We start from the raw sequence: 20,040 nt of genomic DNA on the forward strand, positions 1-20,040 counted from the left end.
GAAATATGTTTGATAAAAAGAAGTTTATTACACTAAAAAGTGATTTATAATACCTGATAGGTAATAATATGCTGTACATAGTGTAGTAACAATCATAATATTTACATATTTATGCTACTAAAGCGTGAAAATATTTCTTTGTACACTATATTTTTTGTTTCATTGTTTGCCTTGCCATTGTCATCTTCAATCAGTATTTTTAATCCTTTCTTTGATGTGACACGTGATATAGCAACATATAATTGGCCATGAGTGAAAACGGGTCTCTTAAGATATATCCCCACATCCGAAAGTGTCTGACCTTGGCTTTTATTTATTGTCATAGCATAACATACTTTAATAGGAAATTGTCTTCTTTCCAAAACAAAAGGTAGCTTGTAATTCTTCAATGATAAACATATCCTTGGGATAAGAACAGTTTTTCCAGTTTGAATTCCCGTTATTATTTTTGCCTCTAATATCAGATCTCCCAAGGAAGTAATAATTAATCTTGTGCCGTTGCATAGTCCTTCAGATTGATTTAGATTTCTAAGGAGCATTATTGGAACACCCTTCTTCAACACAAGTAGATGTTGTGGAAAGTTATTGCCTTGTAGTGAGTTTAGGAACTCCACTGGATATAATAAATCGTAGTCATCATTCGTATTTGGACCTTTGATAATTGTATCACAACTCCTGTATTCTTTAGTGTCACCAGCAATCATAGAGACTATGTAATCGTTGACTAAGTCGACCATATCATTTGTAGGTGTTAGAATTGCCCTTGCTTTTAGGTAGTCAGGATCATCATAATGTTCTGATATGTTGGGATATGTACTTTCTATTAGCATAGATAAATTGTTGCCCTGTGGCATCAATAAAAAAATCATAAGGTATTATGATCCACGAAGGTTCTAATTCCCCATTTTTGGTTGATGCTTCAATTTTTCCTTCACCAATGTCTAATGTCCATCGGCTGAAAAGATCAATTTCATTTTTAGCCTGATTTGGTAAATGTAGTGATGAAAGTCGCATGTTCTCTGTTAGTTGGAGTATAGTGACTGAATGCCACAATGGTGAGTTAGTAATTGCAGCATTGGTAATATGTGTGCGACTACCACCTTCTATTACTGGTAGTATTTGACGAGGATCCCCTCCTAACACAACAACTTTCCCACCAAAGGGAATTGTCATAGCTTGCTGATGATTTGTAGACATTAAATCTCGAAGGGTCCGATCGAGAGCTTCAAATGCAGTTGTATGTGTCATGAAAGCTTCGTCCCAAATTATTAATGAAGCTGCTTCAATTAATTCAGCGAGCATTGTACCTCTCTTAATATCACAAGTTGTAGTTTCATCTAAATCACAAGGAATTTTGAAGCAGGAATGAGTTGTACGACCTCCGGGAAGCAGCAATGATGCAACTCCTGAAGATGCGACTGCAAGTACTATTTTTTCTGTGCTCGTAGGTATGTAATAATGGCTTTCCATAGAAATGTTTTTCCAGTTCCTCCATAACCAGAAACAAAAAAGAACCCTGGCATATCAGAGAGTACAGTTTGTACAATAGAATGAAAGGCATTCATTTGTTGTGTATTCAATTTGCATTGCAATTCATGGGATTGAGTCAACATGTCATTGATATTATAAAACAATTCTTCTTCGATGAAACGATTTCCATGCAAAGTTTCGGAAGATACACTTTTTGAAGGTAGGTCGTGGTTTTTAATGTTTCCACCACATTTTTTGAATAGAACTGTGAGCTGGTCTATTAGGTGATCTTTTATTTGATGTTCTTCCATTTGATATGCAGGATGATTTAGTGTTTTGCGCATATTGTATTGAATATCATCTGCTAGTAATTTCCAAACTTTTTCAAAGAATGAATGTTCATCTCCAACTTCGCAAAAAAGTAACATAGTCACAAAAAGTTGTCGAAGTTGGTTCGAAGTTGCCCATCTAGCTGCTTCATCGAACGCAGTATACCACTCTTGATCATCATTTAGAAGACCACGAGCTTTGCATGCTTCTTTGAAGGTACGGTATAACACACCATTATATTTTCGTAGATCTTCGTAGCTTTGTGCACCTTTGACAGTCAGTAGCAACATTCTAAGATAATATCTTTCTCCTGTTGATGGATGAACATAGTAGATACGACCAATTTTTCCTTCCTTTGTTCATCTTGGCTTCCAACTTCTTGTTTGTTCTTCCCAGCGCCATTTGGATGGGAATTCTATGTAAGTTAGCTCTCTTGCTTCTTCCCTTTCTCTATTGGTAGTAAACCATTCAGTTAGCATAGTTTTACGCAAGAATGGTTCAGATAGTATTTGAGACATATTTGATGCTGCATTATAAGTGATTGAATTTTCATTTGGCAGGTGAACTGGCATTCTTTCAACAGAAGGATAGTGTCTATGGATTTCATAGCCTAAAACACGCCAACATGAGTCTTTGTCGCATAAATATCGACTGTCCAAATATTCTTTGACTTCATTCCTTGCTTCTGCATCTTCGTCATATGGAGCTTCTTCACCATTTCTTATTTTTTGTAGATAAGCTTTACTACAGTCTGGACCTTTCGTCACGTACTTGAAGAGGTATTTAACAAAAAATGGTTTTGTTGCACCACTCAATGTTTATATGTGCCTGATAAATTTTCAGAAGTGTTGGATTATATGGTACAACCCATCTGTTATCGAGCTTGTTTCCTGATTTTATAACATATCTGTTATTGTTTCTACGTCTGTAGATAACAAATCCTTGACTATCAAATGGGGTGGTTTCATGAAATTCTTTTGGATAGTTTTTTGAGCATCTGCCATTTTTCATGCAGGGACAATTTGGATTGAGTGTGCCACATGGACCGTGCATCATATGTTCGGCAACCAAGCAGTATGCAAGTGGATCAGTATTCGGATCTGGAATCTCAGCACATATAAAAGAGTCAATGAGCTCTGATGTCGGATGTGTTGTATTAGTTGAGACCCAAAATATAATATGGGAATGAGGAAGACCTCGTTTTTGAAATTCTGTAGTGTAAAGCACTGCAGAAGCAAGAAAAAATATACGGAGTAGTGAATGAATAGTTTTAAGAAATCTGTTGGTTAAAGAAATATTTTTTTGTGCTTCTGATGAATGATAGTACATAATTATGGAATCAATATTTAATTGTTGTTTGTGTGTATCTAAGAAATGACAAAGCTTATGTACCTGCATTGCATGGACCAAAAAAAGATCTAGATTTAATATCATGGAGCATATCTTGAAGCTTCATATGGAAAACTCGGACGACCACATCAGATCTATCTGGAGGATTTTGACCAGGTTCAAAAAAGCTTTTTTGAATTTCAGGCCAGCTTGCATTGCAGGTGAAAGTGATAAAGAAATCTGGTGGTCCGTGAATACGACAGATGGCTATACTATCATGATAATTTTGTATCATATATCGTCTGCCACCGATATGTGATGCAGGTAAAATAATTGTTTTACCCATCTCATTGCCACTTGTGTATCCACGACTAATAGCATCCGTTATGCCCTGAATAGTCTCCATGCGTAATTTTTTTTGGTTTTGTAGTATGTATTCTAATCTGCTCTCATCAATACAAGCTCGGGCATCAACCTTTGCTTGACTTGATAGTAATCCATAACATAGATATGGGTTGGGCTGATTTTTTTCGGTAATGAAACTGATGGCAATAATACTCTTGCATAGTCATGTGAGTACGTTTACCTTTATCTGATGGATTGACACCGTTGTAGATAATTCCAATCTGAAATCCGTGTTCTCCAAAAGGAAAAAGAAGTGGATATTGTAAAGCCATGAAAGATGGGTGTAAAGCAGATATTCGTTTAAGTTCTTTGCTACGCATTTCAATAATTATGTCACGCTTGAATGTGTCAAGAGAAAAATCACCAACAACTAACATGGCGAGTTCTTCAACTGATGGTAAGTTGTACTGCACAGAATCGCCTTCTCTGGCTCTGATTAACCTGATGATGAATTCTTCATTTTTATTGTTAGCCAGACGTTCTCTTGCCATTCTGAATTTTTTAGCCAATGGATTATGAAGATCGAGCATTTTTATTAGATCTTTCACTATGGCCGGATCTAGATCCTGATGTGGCCCTTCATTGTCTTTAATACATTATATTCTGTTTTGCACTTCATTTGCAGTGTCATAGATATATAACTGTATAAACTTCGGAGGAGAACCATCCGGAGGTAATAGAGACCCAACACGATGATAAACTTGACCACATATTTTGAATAGCGGTGGTCCATGTCCATCGTTTACTGATTTATCTATTTGAGCACCCATTGATGTGAAGGCAAATAGGCAGTTATACTGTCTGATATTCTTGATGAACTTCTTTGATGTGTGATCGCCATCAAACCTTGCAAGAGTGGATAGAGGTTCGGGTCTTGGTTTGTACGGAGGAATATCAATTTTGCCACCTTTGCAACAGTTGTTGTAAACAATTGTTCCATCACGTTGTTTGGCTCTAACTCTCTCCCCATACCAGAAAATAGCTTTACAGTGATGACATTCATAGTCAGGGGTTCCATAATATGATCAATTTGGATAAGAAGCTATATCCAATGCAAATAAATCATTTATAAGAGAAAAGTTAAAGAAGGTTAGTAGTGTTAGATATATCCCTTAATTTAGTCTTAAAATGATTATTATTGATGTTTAATTTTTAGTAATTTACCTTTGAGTGCTTGTATGTATTCTTTAGTAAAGTGACCACACTGTGAATTTTCTGTTGTTTGACATGGTAGACCTATGTTAAAAAACAAGAACTATTTGTTAGGTAAAATATGTGTTGTTGATTATATGGTTTGAATTTGAATATGTAAGTGTTTAGAACTTACCTCTTTTAGCAATACGTTGTTGGTCCAATAAACGCCTTCGATTTTGCCTTGCTTCTGTAGCATTCGTTATTGACGGTGAATATAATACAGATGAACCTTTTTTTTAAAAAAAATAGTTTTAGTTGGATATTAGCACATATTTTTTATGTGTAAGTAATGAGCACTCTCATTCTCTTAAAAGCAGAAGAAAGGATACTTACTGACTTTCCGTTTCTTCGTATTTGCAATGTGTTTATCAGAGTCCATTTCATTCAAATTATACAATGCTTTGTCTTTTTTTCTTTGATACCACTTTGTTTATCAATTTTGATGATGACTGCTTGATTCCACAGTTTAATCTCCCTATATTATTTCCCTAGTAGAAAGGAAAGAAATGTGCGTTTGTTGGGTTATTTACTTATTTTTTAATATAAGAGATTCTAACTGAAATAGTGTAACTAATAGGGAAAAATGATGATACGGTAAAAAGATGAGAGTAATTATTAGGAATAAATTCAGCTTCCATTCAATTGCAATGACGAAGGGAGGGGGGAAATCTTATGTCAATAGGCAAAGTATTTATTGGATATTACCTTTATATGCTGTAACTCAGTTTCTCCTGGAAATTATATTCTCCGGTCAGAAGTTGTAGCGTATCTAATTTGACCTCCGAAGATTCAAAGCAGACCTCTGAAGATTGCAAACAGTAAGTGATTGTCAAAATAGGAAACAAAAATTTCAGTTTTCTGTCATACAGTTTGAGAGGGGTTACAAATTAAAAAAAGATATACGTAAATAAATATTTTTTGATTGAACAGCATATACAGTTCTAGACATTTTTATACTAAACATGGTGTATGTCTATATGAGTGTACAAAACTATACGACTGAATAGCACGTATAGTTGTAGATGGAGGATCCTAGTTCATAACACAACTGAATCCGACATTCAGTCTGCATTCAATTGTAATGGCAAAGGGAGGAAGAGAATAAAAAAACTAAATTGTAAGCACGGTGGAGGGAATCAAGTAAAGATTTCAATTTTCTGTTATATAGTTTGAGAGGGGTTACGAATAAAAAAAGATATACGTAAATAAATATTTTTTGATGGAACAACATATACATCTTTAGACATTTTTATATTAAACATGGTGTCTGACAACCTAGGGAGAGTGCAGTAGAAAGACAACAGAACTGCAAAATTACTTTTATTTTTTTTCAAAAAAACAACTATGTAATCAATGGCACTAGCACAACTTGGAATGAAGTGTGGTATCATTCAGAAGAACCAATTGTTTTGAATGCAATGATTCAGTTCATCTATTTCAGAAGAACCAATGGGCTCAATTGATTTTTTCCCTCTTTTTTTGTATTTGTTCTGCTGCCATAGATTCGAGAGTATACTAATATTTGTGGCTAATAGGCGGAACAATTTCAAATACATAATTATCAGAAGAAATAGATGAACTGAAAGCTAACGTAATTATTTTGAACACAAAAGTCAGTAGAGAATAAGATAAAATTAAACCTAATGTACATCTTATACGAGATTTCATGGCTGTTATACAACTACAATAAATACCCAAGAAATTAATCAAGAAATTATGTGTGCTAATAGAACAATGGCAAGAAAGACACCTTACTGTCACAGCAATTTTGATATTCCGCTGGACCATCTAACGTTTTTATCATCAGCAACAACAAAGATTATAATCCAATAAAGTTGGGATAGGCTAGATATCTATTGCAGAAAACCCCAGCAGTGGTCCCTAAACCCTAACCGAATACGACCATTTTGTTTCGTGCTCTCTAGAAAATGCCAGCAGTGGTGTAGGGGACTCGACGGCAGACGGAGGATGCATGCCGCTCGGGGAAAAAAATAAAAATAAATGTCTGTATGCTTGCGTTGTGGCTCCGATGTGTTTGAGAAAGCAAAGGGGAGGGAAGATGCTTGCTACATCTCGAGGAGGTGAAGGATAGGCATACCTGAATGCTCCTTGATAGAGAAGTCGCTGGGAAGCTGGTGTAGCGGCGGCAGCGGTAGCCGAGTCGTCCGTCGCCTGTGCGAAGGGGTGGGGGAGAAGGAGGTTTTGGGAAAGGAAGTTGTTTTGCTTCAATACTGTGTTGCGCAGCTACACGGGCGGAGGAAGCAAGGAAAACCATTTCCTTTTGTCTGAATCTGGATGTTTCCTGGATGTTCTCCACTTACTATTCAAGATTCGTATGAAGTGTTGGATTTCCATCAGATAGTCAGTTATTCAGACGTTGACTAGGCAGATTATGTTGATAAAATAAAATCCACTTCTTGATATAGCTTCACATTTGTTGAGGGTCTGTTTTTGGAAAGGTTGCAAACATATGACAGTTGCATCATTGATTGTGGCAACATATGAGCCAACTCGGCAAACAATGTGCATAAAGAAATTTGTATCCAGATTAAGAATGATGGATATAGCATAAAAAGACCTTTAAGGATATACAGTGACAATAAGACAATAATATTTTACTCCTAGAGTTGTGCCTCTATTGCTTTATGAGAAAGAACATAGAAAAGTTAGAGAGATCGACTAGTTGGTAAAGGCAAAGAAGAAGCCGACAGTTGCATCTGCCTACAGATGCCAAGTATATGAAAAAATTAACAAGGAAGTAGTAATCAGCCTTGAGGGTAACAATATAGACAGTACTGCAGAACTTGTCCATATCTCGCGGTTTACATGAATGGTCAGAGAGGCTATGATTCTGTATAGTATTCATTTTTTGGTGCCTTGATTAAGTAACTATTAGCTAGCAAACTATGGTGATGTATGTTTCAGCTTTTTAACTTCTGTCCGCCAGAAGCTGCTGTAAACTGCCAAACACCTAGATTTTTAGCACGCTTTTGTGAGAATCATTTTGAAAACCGTTCAAAACCAATGTATGTAATAGAGGATCCGTCACTTTCATTTTGAACACAGAATTGACCGAGTCATCACTATAGTAGAAATCTGTCACTTTCTAGATTATAAACTCTATGTACTCCTTTATCTTCTTCCATATATAATCGTCATAATATTTAGATTCTCCCAATATCCAGATTCTTAGAAAATTTTGTCAGGAAAAAACTGAAATAAACAAGCCCTATATGCTTTCATTGATGATCAGAACGTGCTCCTCTCCAAGCTATGTACTGTCATATCACCACCTGAAGCGTGTTGCATGCTTGATACCTCATCCTCTTGACAAACAGAGCAATGACAACTATGACAAATTATACTAAAGGTCAGGCATTTCCTTCTCCTCAGTCTTTTTTTTCGAAAGGACGGCAAGAGGATTGCCGAATAAATTTAAAGAAGGAGAATTAGTACACCTAACCAAATACAGGGACTACTGGCCAACAAAGTCCCAACTACAACCATTACAAAAAAGAAGAAGAGAGAGAGAGAAAGAAAGAAAAAACAAAAAACCCCCTAAAAGATCACCACTAGAGAACTCTCTGATCAAAAGATAGAGAAAGCCGCACTGTATTGTAAGACATCCTCCTTATTTGATGGGCGATGACAAGTTGATCATTCCCGGAATTTTAAAAATTCTCCTATTTCTTTCTTTCCATATATTCCACCAAAAATAGACCACTAGCCCGTCAAATAACCTTGTTCTTGGTTTATCAATTCTGAGTCTACATCTTCTCCACCAAGTATGTATCTGGCCATCTTGGTTTAGGTTTGCTAAAGAGTTGAGATAGGTCCAATGTAACAAAGTCCGCTAAATGCTTTTTGAATAACTACAATCTTTGCACAGGTGACTCGGAGTTTCTGGATCTATGTGACAAAGAGGACAAATAGGGTTGTGATCCCATCCCCTCTTCTGCAAATTGTTAGTTGTGAGGATCTTTTCATGCAGGAGCGTCCACGTGAAAAAACAACATTTAGGCTCGGCTTTTGCCTTCCATATTGCTTCAATTTTAATTCTAGACATGCTTCCATTAAACTGAGCTTGGTAGGCGCTACGGGTAGAGTATTCGCCATTGGCAGTCCAGCGCCATAAGATTTGGTCTTCATTTGCAACGTATCTTTCAACGTCATTGATGGCTTCCCAAAGTGCCATCAATTCTTGAATTTCAGTACCCTCCTGAGTCGGCCAGATATTGGATATCCATCTATTTTCCTCTAGTCCCCTATTGACCGTGATATTCTTATGTCTCGTTTTTTAAAAGAGATGGTGCAATGTGACGAGGTGCCCTCCCAGAGATCCAACTGGATTTCCAAAACAATGCCTTATTGCCATTGCCCACTGTGACCACCGTAGAGGCGTGAAATAAGTCCTGATCAGTTTTATCACAGGGAATGTCTAGACCCACCTAGGCTCTGTCCTCATTTTTCCAGCTGTACCACATCCAACGCAAACGTAGTGCCCATGTGAAGCGTTCTAAATCTAAGATCCCAAGGCCTCCCAGAGACTTGGGCCTCGTTGTGACTTGCCATTTGATTAGACAATGACCACCACTCGAATTTTCTGGGCCATCACCCTTCCAAAGAAAACTTCGTCGGATACGATCAATCCTCTGAATGACCCATTTTGCGGTGGGAACACTGTTAAGTGGTAGATAGATTGAGATGACAGAACAGTCTTTACTAGGGTTTCTCTACCAGCTTTTGATAGGAGCTTGCCCTTCCAACCAGCTAGTCTAGCACCAATCTTATCAATTAGAGGCTGCACCTCAATCCGTCGAAGTTTTCTAGTGTGTAAAGGTAGACCCAAGTATTTTCCAGGGAAGGTCGAGATCCTCTCGGGAAAAAGATGAATGAGCGAGCTGACCGTGGCAGATTGACAACGAATTGGAAAGATTTCCGTTTTTGCTAGGTTAAACTTGAGGCCTGAGCAATTAGTGAAAATTGACAAGAGTTGTCGTAAATTTTGCAGCTCCGTATGGTCCGGATTGGCGAAAATTCCAGCATCATCAGCATAAAGCGAGCAACGCAAACAAGTTGATTTGGGTAGCACCGGCCTTAAAAACCTATTTTTGCTGCTTGCTCAATCATTTTTCGAAGGGGATCAATGGCCAAGATGAATAACATAGGTGAAAGCGGATCGCCTTGCCGCAGCCCCCGAGCATGTTTAAATTTAATGCTTGGACGACCGTTGACTAGAACTCTAGACGATGATGTAGCCAAGATGGCCGCAACCAAATCCCTCCACTTTTGGCCAAAACCCAGGGCCTTCAAGACATCTAGATGGTAAGGCCAACTCAAAGAATCAAAAGCTTTCGATATATCCAATTTAATAAAAATAGCTGCCTTTTTGTTCTTGTGGAGACTATGAATAACATTTTGCACGTAAAGGAAATTGTCATGAATGCAACGTTTCTTTATGAAAGCATTTTGTGAGGTGGATACGAGCTTATCAAGCATTGGGGCCAGACGGTCAGCCAACACCTTAGTAATAATTTTAGCCAGACTGTTGATCAGACTGATTGGCCGAAACTCACTGAACTCTGTAGCTCCCTCTTTCTTTGGAAGCAGAACAATGTGCGCCTCATTTGCGAGATGTAACTTTGAGGTTTTATGATTATGGAAATCTTGTAATGCCTTAATCAAGTCGACCTTGATAATTTCCCAACAGTTTTTGTAGATGATCCCAATGAAGCCATTAGGGCCTGGGGAGCGGCTCGCTGGTAAAGCCTTAATTAAGTCAGTGATCTCTTGGTCAGTGAATGGGGCTTCCAAATGTGATAGGTCATAGGGTATGTAGTCGAGGATTGACCAGTTAAAAGCCATGGTCCTACAGAGCTCTTCCCCAGAACATGCTGGAAATGTGAGAATATCGCCTCTTCTTCTTTCTGAGTGAATGTCATTCCTGAGCTAGTGTTGATGTTCTTGATATAATTTTTTTTACGTCTGACCGTAGCATGTATTTGGAATAAAGAGGTGTTTGTGTCCCCTCGGCGAATCCACGAGAGTCTGGAATGTTGCTTGGCCCTGGCTTTTTGGATGGCTGCTAATCCAAGGGCTTTTGCTTTAAGATAGTGGCGGAACTCCAGTTCCTCCCCTGAGAGTTGTCTGTCTTCTTGTGTCCGCTAAAGATGTAGCAGAGTTACTTGCACCATTGCCAACTGCAGTGGGATGTTACCTATATTTTGCCTCCGCCATATCTTAAGTGCCTTAGCCATCCAACACATTTTGACATGGAAACGTAGAATGGCGTCGTCTGAATGAACTGGTTGGTCCCAAGTGCTTCGCACTATTTCCTTGAAGCCGGGCATTGAGGTCAAATAAGATTCAAAACAAAAACCCTTGTAGAAATCCAAGGTAACATCCCCCTGTAGGAGCAAAGGGGCATGATCTGAAGTCATGGACGCCAAAGCCTGGAGATCAGAATTGGGGAAAAGGTCCTGCCATTCTATAGAGCAGAATACATGGTCGATGCGAGACATAGTAGGTGTGACCTGTTCATTTGACCAAGTGTATCGACGACCCCTCATTGCTAGTTCCACTAATTGCAAGCCATCTATTACTCGTTTGAAACGATTCATCATTTGAATATTAACTCTAGTGTTGTTTTTGTCGCTCATACGTTAAATCAAATTGAAGTCACCTAGAAGGAGCCATTTTGGGTGTACGATCTGTTTAAGATGGGTGATCTCATCGAGAAAGAGAATCTTGTCCTGATCCGACCGTGGCCCATAGACCCCTGTAATGGACCAATCTGTGTCATCAGCCAGTAAAGTAATAGTAGCAGAGACTATGTGATCAGTGGTATGGGGGGAGTGGAGTTGGAAAAAACGATCATGGGCTGCCAGCAAAATGCCCCCAGAGGTCCCAGTGGCCGGTAGCGCCACTGACTGGGTAGCAAGACTCGGCCCCAAAATTTGACAAAGCAGTGTAGTAGTCCAATTAGCGATCTTAGTTTCTTGCAGATAAACAATTGTTGCACCAGATGAGAAAATCATATTGCATACACTAGCCCACTTGGCATCATCATTTAGACCTCTCACATTCCACCATAGCACATTACAATTTGATTGTGACATTAAAGAAAAATCGACTACTAGATAATCATTGCAACATCAAGAAGGCCAAATAGACTGACCCAATTCCCATGAGGTTGGCCGCAGAAGACCAAGTACAAAGCCAGGGACAGAAACAAGACAACAAGGGTGGGAGAAACTGATTTTGCTCCCCCATAGATGACACCTTACTACATTCCACACACTTGTAGGAAGGCCTGATTTTTGAACCACCAAAAGGAAACAGACCCCAACACACTACCATTGTCAACACTCCAGCAAACGGTAACATGGATAAAAATAGGATGACGACCCTAAAGAGCCAGCTCCACCATTAGACCAGCGCAGTTGGGCATGCCAGAACAGCCGGTGCGACTTTGGTGCCCCTGACCTTCTTCAACTGCTTCCCATTTTCCAGCAAGGTCTTGATGGCCTCAATCTTGCCTTTGGACAGTAGTTGATCAAAATGCTGCACAAGCTGTTGGACCAAATCATTTTGTGAGTCAACAACGTTAGGGGCCAAATCTTTTAACTTATGAGCAAGCAGTTCTTGGGCAATCTGAATCACCCCTTTACCGTCTTGTCTTTTTGCTTTGTTTGCTAGTAGTGTACTATGGCGTGTTACAGCGTAGGCAGATGTTTTATTTGGCATTTGTGTGGAGGTGGAAGGTCCAGAAAATGGAACTATTTTTGTCAACTGATCTTAGAGGAGTGTGGTTGGTTCTGAGACTGATCCCAAAATATGCAAAGGATTGTACCCATTTGTTTCATGTACATGAGGTTGTGGTAAGGCTGGTTCAACAACAATATCAGAGGGTATATGGTTCAAGCTGTCTGTAGGGATATGATGGGGAGCAGAGTGATTGCTTTCTTGAGAAAACAGGTTCAGACCAGTTCTATAAGGGTTTGTGTGAGGTGTTTGTGCAATCAGGGGAGGGGAAACTAGTCTTGTTATCGAACTGATGAAATCCACTAGGCATGGAGAAGGTTGTACCTCAGAAGGAAGCAGAGATGGTTCAGGAGCAGCAGTGTTGGTCCTCTTGTCAGAGCCATCCACTTCCATCATGGTTGGGGGGGACGCCGCGCTCCCCTCCCGAGCCACAGAATTTTGCAGCTCCCAACCCATCACCAAAGAGATGTGCCCCCCTAAAACACCAGAAGAGAGAAGTGCTTCATCCAACATTGGGTCATGAAAAGCACAAGAGACAGTACTAGGGGTGTTAGAAATAAAAATAGAGGGCCCCTTAGGTCACCTGTGTTTGACGCACCTAGTACAGTTGCGATGGGGGAGGCAAAAGAGACGTTCTTGCCGATGCTTGAAGACTTTAACGGGTAGGTACCCATGTGCTGCGGTTTTACCGCAGCCACCTGGTTGGAAAGCCAAGAGCCATGTCCCCAAGAATTTTGGGAAAGACCGCGGATGCGATAGGAGGAACTGCCCCTAAAATGACGCTTGTTGTTGTTGGAGTAGCAGTCATCAATAGCCCCCTGACAATGAGAGCCTCTCCCATCCCACCAAGACCTGCTCCGAAGATGGCGACCTCCACGACCCGGATCCTCCCTATTGTCATCATCCCTCCGGTGGTATCTTCCCTTCCTGCATCCTGGTAAACATCCTTCTCTCTTTTCTCTCCTAAAGAGTCAGGAACCCCATAATTCCACTTGAACTCGCGCCGCCTTTTGCGATCCTGAATGTTACGCCCTTCAATGAAAGATAGGTCCTCCACAACATCAACGTGAATTAGCAGCTTATATGAAAGACCAAACTTAAGCCCCATAGGCGCTGAGTGGTGCACTTGGAACTCAGACGAAGGGAATTCATCTGGGTCAGTAATGGTTAGCCACACTTCCTTAGCAATACCACTTGGGTTGATACTCCAAGCCCATAGGTCATAAGTCCTAGTGCGCTCCCGACGACGGTTGTGCTCGTCTACATAATGGACTGAGCAAAGCTTTCCAATAACTTGAGACATGACCGACTCCTTCCAAGCATGAATAGGCACACCCTCAATGTGAAGGCGCACCCTAAACTCCCAACGAGCTAGAGATCCATACCTTTGCTCAGTCCACGCTTCGAAGTTGAAGGTGCGACCCCTATGCGGAATGGCCCCCTGACGAACCACCCTTTGTCGATCTCTAGAATCTGAGAAAATTACCAAGTACTGCTCCGGGTGATGCTTCAAGACCTGTAGCCTCTCCTTGTGAATGCCTAACTGGTCCTAGAGAGCCGCCTCCACATGGAGCGGAGAGGTGTCATGGCTATTGCCATTAAGCTGACACACCGCTGTCCGCCCCACCAGGGAGTCGCGACTATGCTTGATGTCGCCAGATGCTGAAACTTCACAGGTCTCCAGATCTGGACGTGCCCTCGGGTCCCCAGGGTAAGCCATGGGCGGCGACCACCCCGTGAGCGCACGAAGGTAGGTGGGGTTGAGCTTGCTTGACGATCGTGGGTGGGGAGGTACTGGCCTTGGCTGAAAGGAGCATGAAGAATTGAGAGGAGAGGATGTCCTTTTAAGCTTGGGGCAGAGATGAGCTCTATGCCCATCTCCAAAGCAGCGCCAGCAATTTGTTCGGTTTGTGCACACCGCCACTCTATGGTCTTGGGCAAAACAATTAAGACACCTCCCATCTACATGCCTGATGAATTTCCTTCTTCTCTCCTCTCTATCGGCCGATTGGAGCTGGCTTGAATACTGATTTGATGTCCTTTGCCTACGCCACCAGTAGGGAGGCGGACTACCTCCCAGCCATGAGTTAAATCCTCCCCAGCCTGGGTAGTAGTAGCAAAACGCGCATCAGAGAGATCTGGTTGCTTCTGGTTTTGATTCGCCGGAGAAGATCTCGCTGACAGCATGGTTGGTGTGCTTGAATGCCCTTCACTTGCCTTTCCTTTCCTTTCCCCTTCTCATGCTTGCTGAATCTCGATGTGCGGGCTTCCACCGTGGCATTGAAAACAGGCTCCGAAAATGCTGGTACGTCGTGGTGGCCATCTTTAGGTTGGGAACCTTGAAGGCTGAGGTCTACTGGGGATAGACGCACCACCGCCGAAGACGGCGCTTGCAAGGACGAAAACTGTACCCCTGCCGCTGACGCTGGCGAGCCGCCCGAGAGGCCGCCCAGACCCCCTGCCGCGGATCCACGAGATCCAGCGGCAGGCCGAGGAGTAACCACGCTCCCCTGCGAGCGAGCGCCATTAAGAACGCCGATAGACCCATCACACGGAGAATCTAGAGCAAGGGCAGCCGGATCTGAGAGGCAGGGTGAGGGATTCGCAGAGATGCGGCGGAAAACCTGATGGATTTTGGGTGGCCGGAAAAGCTGCGGAGGGAGCAGAGGGGGAGGCGACATCTCGGCCTCCGCAGCAGCCAGGCTCTAAATCGGGGGGAACATCCAAGTGAACCCTTCGTACCATATCTTCTCCTCAGTCTTGTTCCACAGGATTTTTGTTTTTGAGAAGAAACTTGTTACATGCACAACCAACTATCCAACATTGCTGCATAAGGACATACAAATGATAAGCTCTATCTCTTCAAATTAATTTGCATGTGATAGAGGATAAGATTTCACATCTATTGCTAGAGGATATAGGGTAAGGCTATTGGGAGCCCTGGCCTTCCAAACATATGGTGGAAGCCCCAGCCACCCCTGCACCATCCGACCAGACTAGTCCCAGTCGTCCCCATCCGGCGCCCATCCCAGCATGCACGCTTTTTGTTTCCATTTGCATACGCAACAAAATTGGAAGACATGCGCACAAATTTAGGAGATGGATTGACATGCATAAAAACAAAAAATCTGATTTAAATGTTTTATTCTGTCCATAAATATAGGATCTCTATAACAACCATGCAACTAATCTCGTTAGAAACATTTTATAATATATACAGATACTAATTATGCTACACATTGTAGTTATTTATGCAATATTGTAGACAACATAAAATTTAGTTTTTCCTTTTGCATGTGCACAAATTTAGGATGACAAGAATGTGTGTTGAAAGGAAATAGATTGACATGCATGAAAACAAAAATCTGATTTAAATGATTTATTTCTCCTATAAATATAAGATCTCTACAAACAACTGAAAGCATCTAGGCCCCTGGTTGGTTTTAGTGATTAATGACAACGTAATGTTATATGTGACTAATGTGTGTTTTGCAGGGACAAATGGTAAGTTAGGTCGCATTACAGGTAGAAGTACTACAACGGTGAAAACAATCCCGGAGATAAGAACTCGAAGCGACGGCTAAAACGACGAAACAAAAGGTGAAGGACTACGGAGTCCGAGTGTCAAGGAGATGTGGACAATCGTGATTTAGTTAGGTCTTTTATTCTCTTTTAGCCGTACTATAAAGAGGGGTTGTCGATGAGTAGTTTGACCAAGAGAGTTCTAGTGTAGTGTTGGTGCACAATCACACTCACATTCAGTGCTAGGTGTCACTCTAGAACTCACTCACAAGTTAGAACGAAAACCGATTTGAAAATCAGCTGAAAAACAAGAGATAGGGTTTCTGGCCTTGGGGCACCGGACTATCCGGTGCGCCCTCTGCCAGGTGGACCAGGCTAGCCCAAGGGAAGGCTTCCCCCGAGCAGAAAAACCCGAGAGCGCCTGTTTCAGAAGTGAATTATAGTGGCGCACCGGACCGTGCACCGGACAGTGCACCGGACTGTCCGGTGTGCACCGGACAGTGACTGTTCACTGTCCGGTGTGCCATCAGCCCAATGGCTACCTGTCAGAACTAGCCGTTGGAAACGACCGTTGGCGCACCGTTGGCGCACCGGTGGCGCAGCGGACTGTCCGGTGCGCCCGTACGCAGTAAAGTGCTGGTAACGGCTAGTTGGTGGATGAGGGCTATTTATACCCCCCCTCCACCCACCATATTCAATGTATTGCAGCCCACATTAATTTCAGCACATTGCTAGAGCATTGCAAGCACCAAAAGCCTAGTGAGGAGATTAGAGAATCTTAATCCCGCATTTGTTCCTCATTAGCGCTAGCGAGAGCCACCTAGAGCACACACCACTTGCATTAGGCTTCTCTTGGTCAAGCGAAAGTCTACGGCTTGTTACTCTTTGTGATCGGCATCACCTAGACGGCTTGGTGGCGTTGGGAGCTCGGTGATCACCGTGAAGATCTTGTTGGTGACCCGACTCAAGTTTGTAAGCGGTCTCGAGGGATCCACCGCGCCGGAGTGGCAAAGGATCATCTCGTAGTGAGCACTTGGTTCTTGCGAGGACCAAGGGGGAGCGATACCCTTGCGCGGGTGCTCCAACGAGGAATGGTGGAGAGTGCCGACTCTTCGATACCTCGGGAAAAATTGGAGGAGTCTTCTAAACCTTGCTTTACATTCCGCACTTAATTCAAGCACTTTATATTGTGTATTTTGTTTAGCAAATATTTGAAGTATTATCTTAGCACTATTGTATTTCTAGTATTATTATCTTAGTGCTAGTTGTTGGGGTGAAGTTGGGCTCTTGTTTAGCTCTTGCTTAGGTTTTAATTAGTGTTGATTTTTAGAAAAGCCCAATTCACCCCCCCCCTCTTGGGCATCGTGATCCTTTCAATTGGTATCAGAGCCTTGTTGCTCTTAGATTAGCTTAACCGCTAGAGTTACGATGTCTGGTGGGGATGGATCTCCTCCCATTTTTGATGGTGACGATTTTCCTTATTGGAAAATTCATATGGAAGCATATTTAGAGGCTATAGACATTGGTGTCTACAAAGCCGCCACACAAGGATTCCCCGCACCTAGAGATCCCACAAATCTTGTAGGTGATGAGTTTAATTATGAGAAATGGAATGCCAAGGCCAAAAACACCCTTTTTAGAGGCCTTTGCAAAGATGTGTTCAATAGAGTAAGAAATCATAAAAATGCTCATGATTTGTTGATGGACATTTGTGCTCTACATGAAGGAACTAGAAGTGAGCGTGAGGAGAGATATCACATTGATATGAGAAAGTTAAATTCTTTTGAAATGCTTGCTAATGAAAATGCCAATGCTATGTACTCACGTCTCAATATTCTTGTAGAGGAAGTTAATGGATTGGGGCTTACTCAAATCTCACAACTGGATGTTGTGAGGAAGATTCTTAGTGTCCTCCCAATAGACAAATATGGACACATTGTCACTGTGCTACATCAAATGGGTCTTTCAGTTACCACACCTACACAGATATTGGGAAAGATCAATGCTCATGAGATGTACATGCACATCAATGACAAAGATGAGTCATCTTCCAAGAGAAAGGATTTGGCTCTCAAAGCAAATCAAGAAAGAAAAGGAAAAGCTAAAATACAAATTGAGGAAGAATCCTCAAGTGATGATGATCTTGATGCTAACATTGCCTTGATGGTAAAGAAGACCACCAAGATGTTAAAGAAGCTCAACAGAGAAGGCATCAAATTTGATTCAAGAAAGAAGAAATTCTTTTCCAACAAAAGAAAGCCCATTTCTGAGATGGATTGCTACAACTGTGGAGAGCTTGGCCATCTTGCTCATCAATGTAACAAGCCCAAGAAGAACAAGTTCAAGGGCAAGAAAGAAGATGACAGCGATGATGAAAAGAAGGAAAAGAGATTCTTCAAGAGGAAGGATGTGAAGCAAAAGAGGTTCCACAAGAAGAAAAATGGAAAGGCATATATTGTTGGTGACTGGCTCACTGACATTGAGTCATCAAGTGGATCTTCTTCAAGTGAAGAAGAGAACGATGAAAAAGTTGCCGCCATCGCCGGGGACTTCTCTTCACCACCACCATCGCCATCATCGACTTCTCACCTATGCCTCATGGCTAGAGGTGAACAGAAGGTACAAAATGATATTGATATTACTGATGATAGTGATAGTGATAGTGATGAGGAATTTGCTTCACCTTCATATGATGAGCTAGCTGACTTGCTTAAAGAATATACTCAAATCATTAGGAAGTCAAAAGCTAAATGTGATAGGTTGAAAAATGAAAATGAATCTTTAAATGCCAAATATGACATAATTATGAAAGCTAGTGATGAAATGAAAGAAGAGAACAAAACTATGTCATCAACTGTAAATGAGCTCACAACCTCCCTAAAAGATGCTAAGGATAAATGTGACAAGTTAAATGAAGCTAATAGGGAGTTGCAAGATAGACTAGTAAAAATCAAGGAAGACTATACTCAGATTAAATTTGATCATGATAATCTTCTTGTTGAAAATGAACTTTTATCTTGCAAAACACATAAGGCTATTAACCCTGTTGTTAAGATTGATGTAGCAACCTCATGTGATGATTTGAGTCAAGGAGAGTAAACTAGTCTACATGCTGAATTGACTGAAAAAGTTGAAGTCTTGACTTTAGACAACCAAAAATTGAAGAGATATTTGACTGATGCAACTACTAGAGGAAAGGTTGCTATTGAGAACAATGATTTCAACAATGAGTTGGCAGTGGATAATGAAAGGCTTAAAATGAGGTCAAGAAACTTAAGAATGAAAATGAACATCTTGCAACAAGTGTGCAAAAGTTCAACAAGGGCCAATACCTCCAAAATGAGTTGCTTATGAACACTGTCATGAAAAACAACAAGAGTGGTATTGGATACAATGCCTTTGTGCAAAAGAAAGCTACTACTCAATACAAGCCAAAGCAGACTCACAAGCCTATCAAATGCTTTGAGTGTGGAAATGAAGGTCATTTTGCCCACAGTTGCAAAGCCAAACCACCAACTCCCTTACCTAAGCACTCAAGACCATTTGCTTTCAATGCTCATTATGTTCTAAGAAAAGTTGCAAATGGAAAGGTCAAAGTAACATTCCTAGGTCCACCAAACAAGAGTAGACCTAGACAAATTTGGGTTGCAAAGTCCTTGATTAAGGGAGTCACTGGTCCTATGCAATATAGGGCCCTTAAAACTAAAGCGTAATTTGTCTGTGGATGTAGGTGAACTACAAGACCGATGGGAGTCATTGGGTTATTGACAGTGGATGCACACAACATATGACAGGCAACCCACGGATGTTCACCTCACTTGATGAGAATGTTGATGGACAAGACAAAATCACATTTGGAGACAATTCAAAAGGGAAAGTGCAAGGACTTGGCAAGGTGGCAATTTCAAATAATTTATCAATATCAAATATTCTCTTGGTTGCACCTTTGAGCTTCAATTTATTATCAGTGGGTCAACTCTGTGATCTTGGACTTCAATGCTTATTCACTCCAACAGAGGTTATTGT

At 41.1% G+C, this 20,040-nt stretch overlaps 1 protein-coding gene across 1 annotated transcript; it reads right to left on the reverse strand.

The window, feature by feature from the left end:
- Positions 1–101: 101 nt before the first annotated feature.
- Positions 102–4,273, reverse strand: LOC109941935 (ATP-dependent DNA helicase PIF1-like). Its single transcript, XM_020543203.1, has 3 exons — positions 4,199–4,273; positions 647–845; positions 102–565 (listed from the first exon to the last, which is right to left on the reverse strand). Exons 1-3 carry the CDS (start codon positions 4,271–4,273, stop codon positions 102–104), a joined length of 738 nt encoding a protein of 245 aa, XP_020398792.1.
- Between the last annotated feature and the right edge of the window lie 15,767 nt (positions 4,274–20,040).

The sequence above is a fragment of the Zea mays genome, chromosome 1, assembly GCF_902167145.1.
Source record: "Zea mays cultivar B73 chromosome 1, Zm-B73-REFERENCE-NAM-5.0, whole genome shotgun sequence".
NCBI lineage: Eukaryota > Viridiplantae > Streptophyta > Magnoliopsida > Poales > Poaceae > Zea > Zea mays.

Excerpts from the sequence above, each read along its gene's own strand:
- LOC109941935 (XM_020543203.1), bottom strand. The coding sequence starts at position 4,273 with ATGGACATGGACCACCGCTATTCAAAATATGTGGTCAAGTTTATCATC. Across the intron at positions 846-4,198 it reads GTCTCTATTACCTCCGGATG|GGCAACAATTTATCTATGCT; the intron begins GTTCTCCTCCGA and ends TTGATGCCACAG. Across the intron at positions 566-646 it reads TACAATTATCAAAGGTCCAA|TTGTGTTGAAGAAGGGTGTT; the intron begins ATACGAATGATG and ends CACAACATCTAC.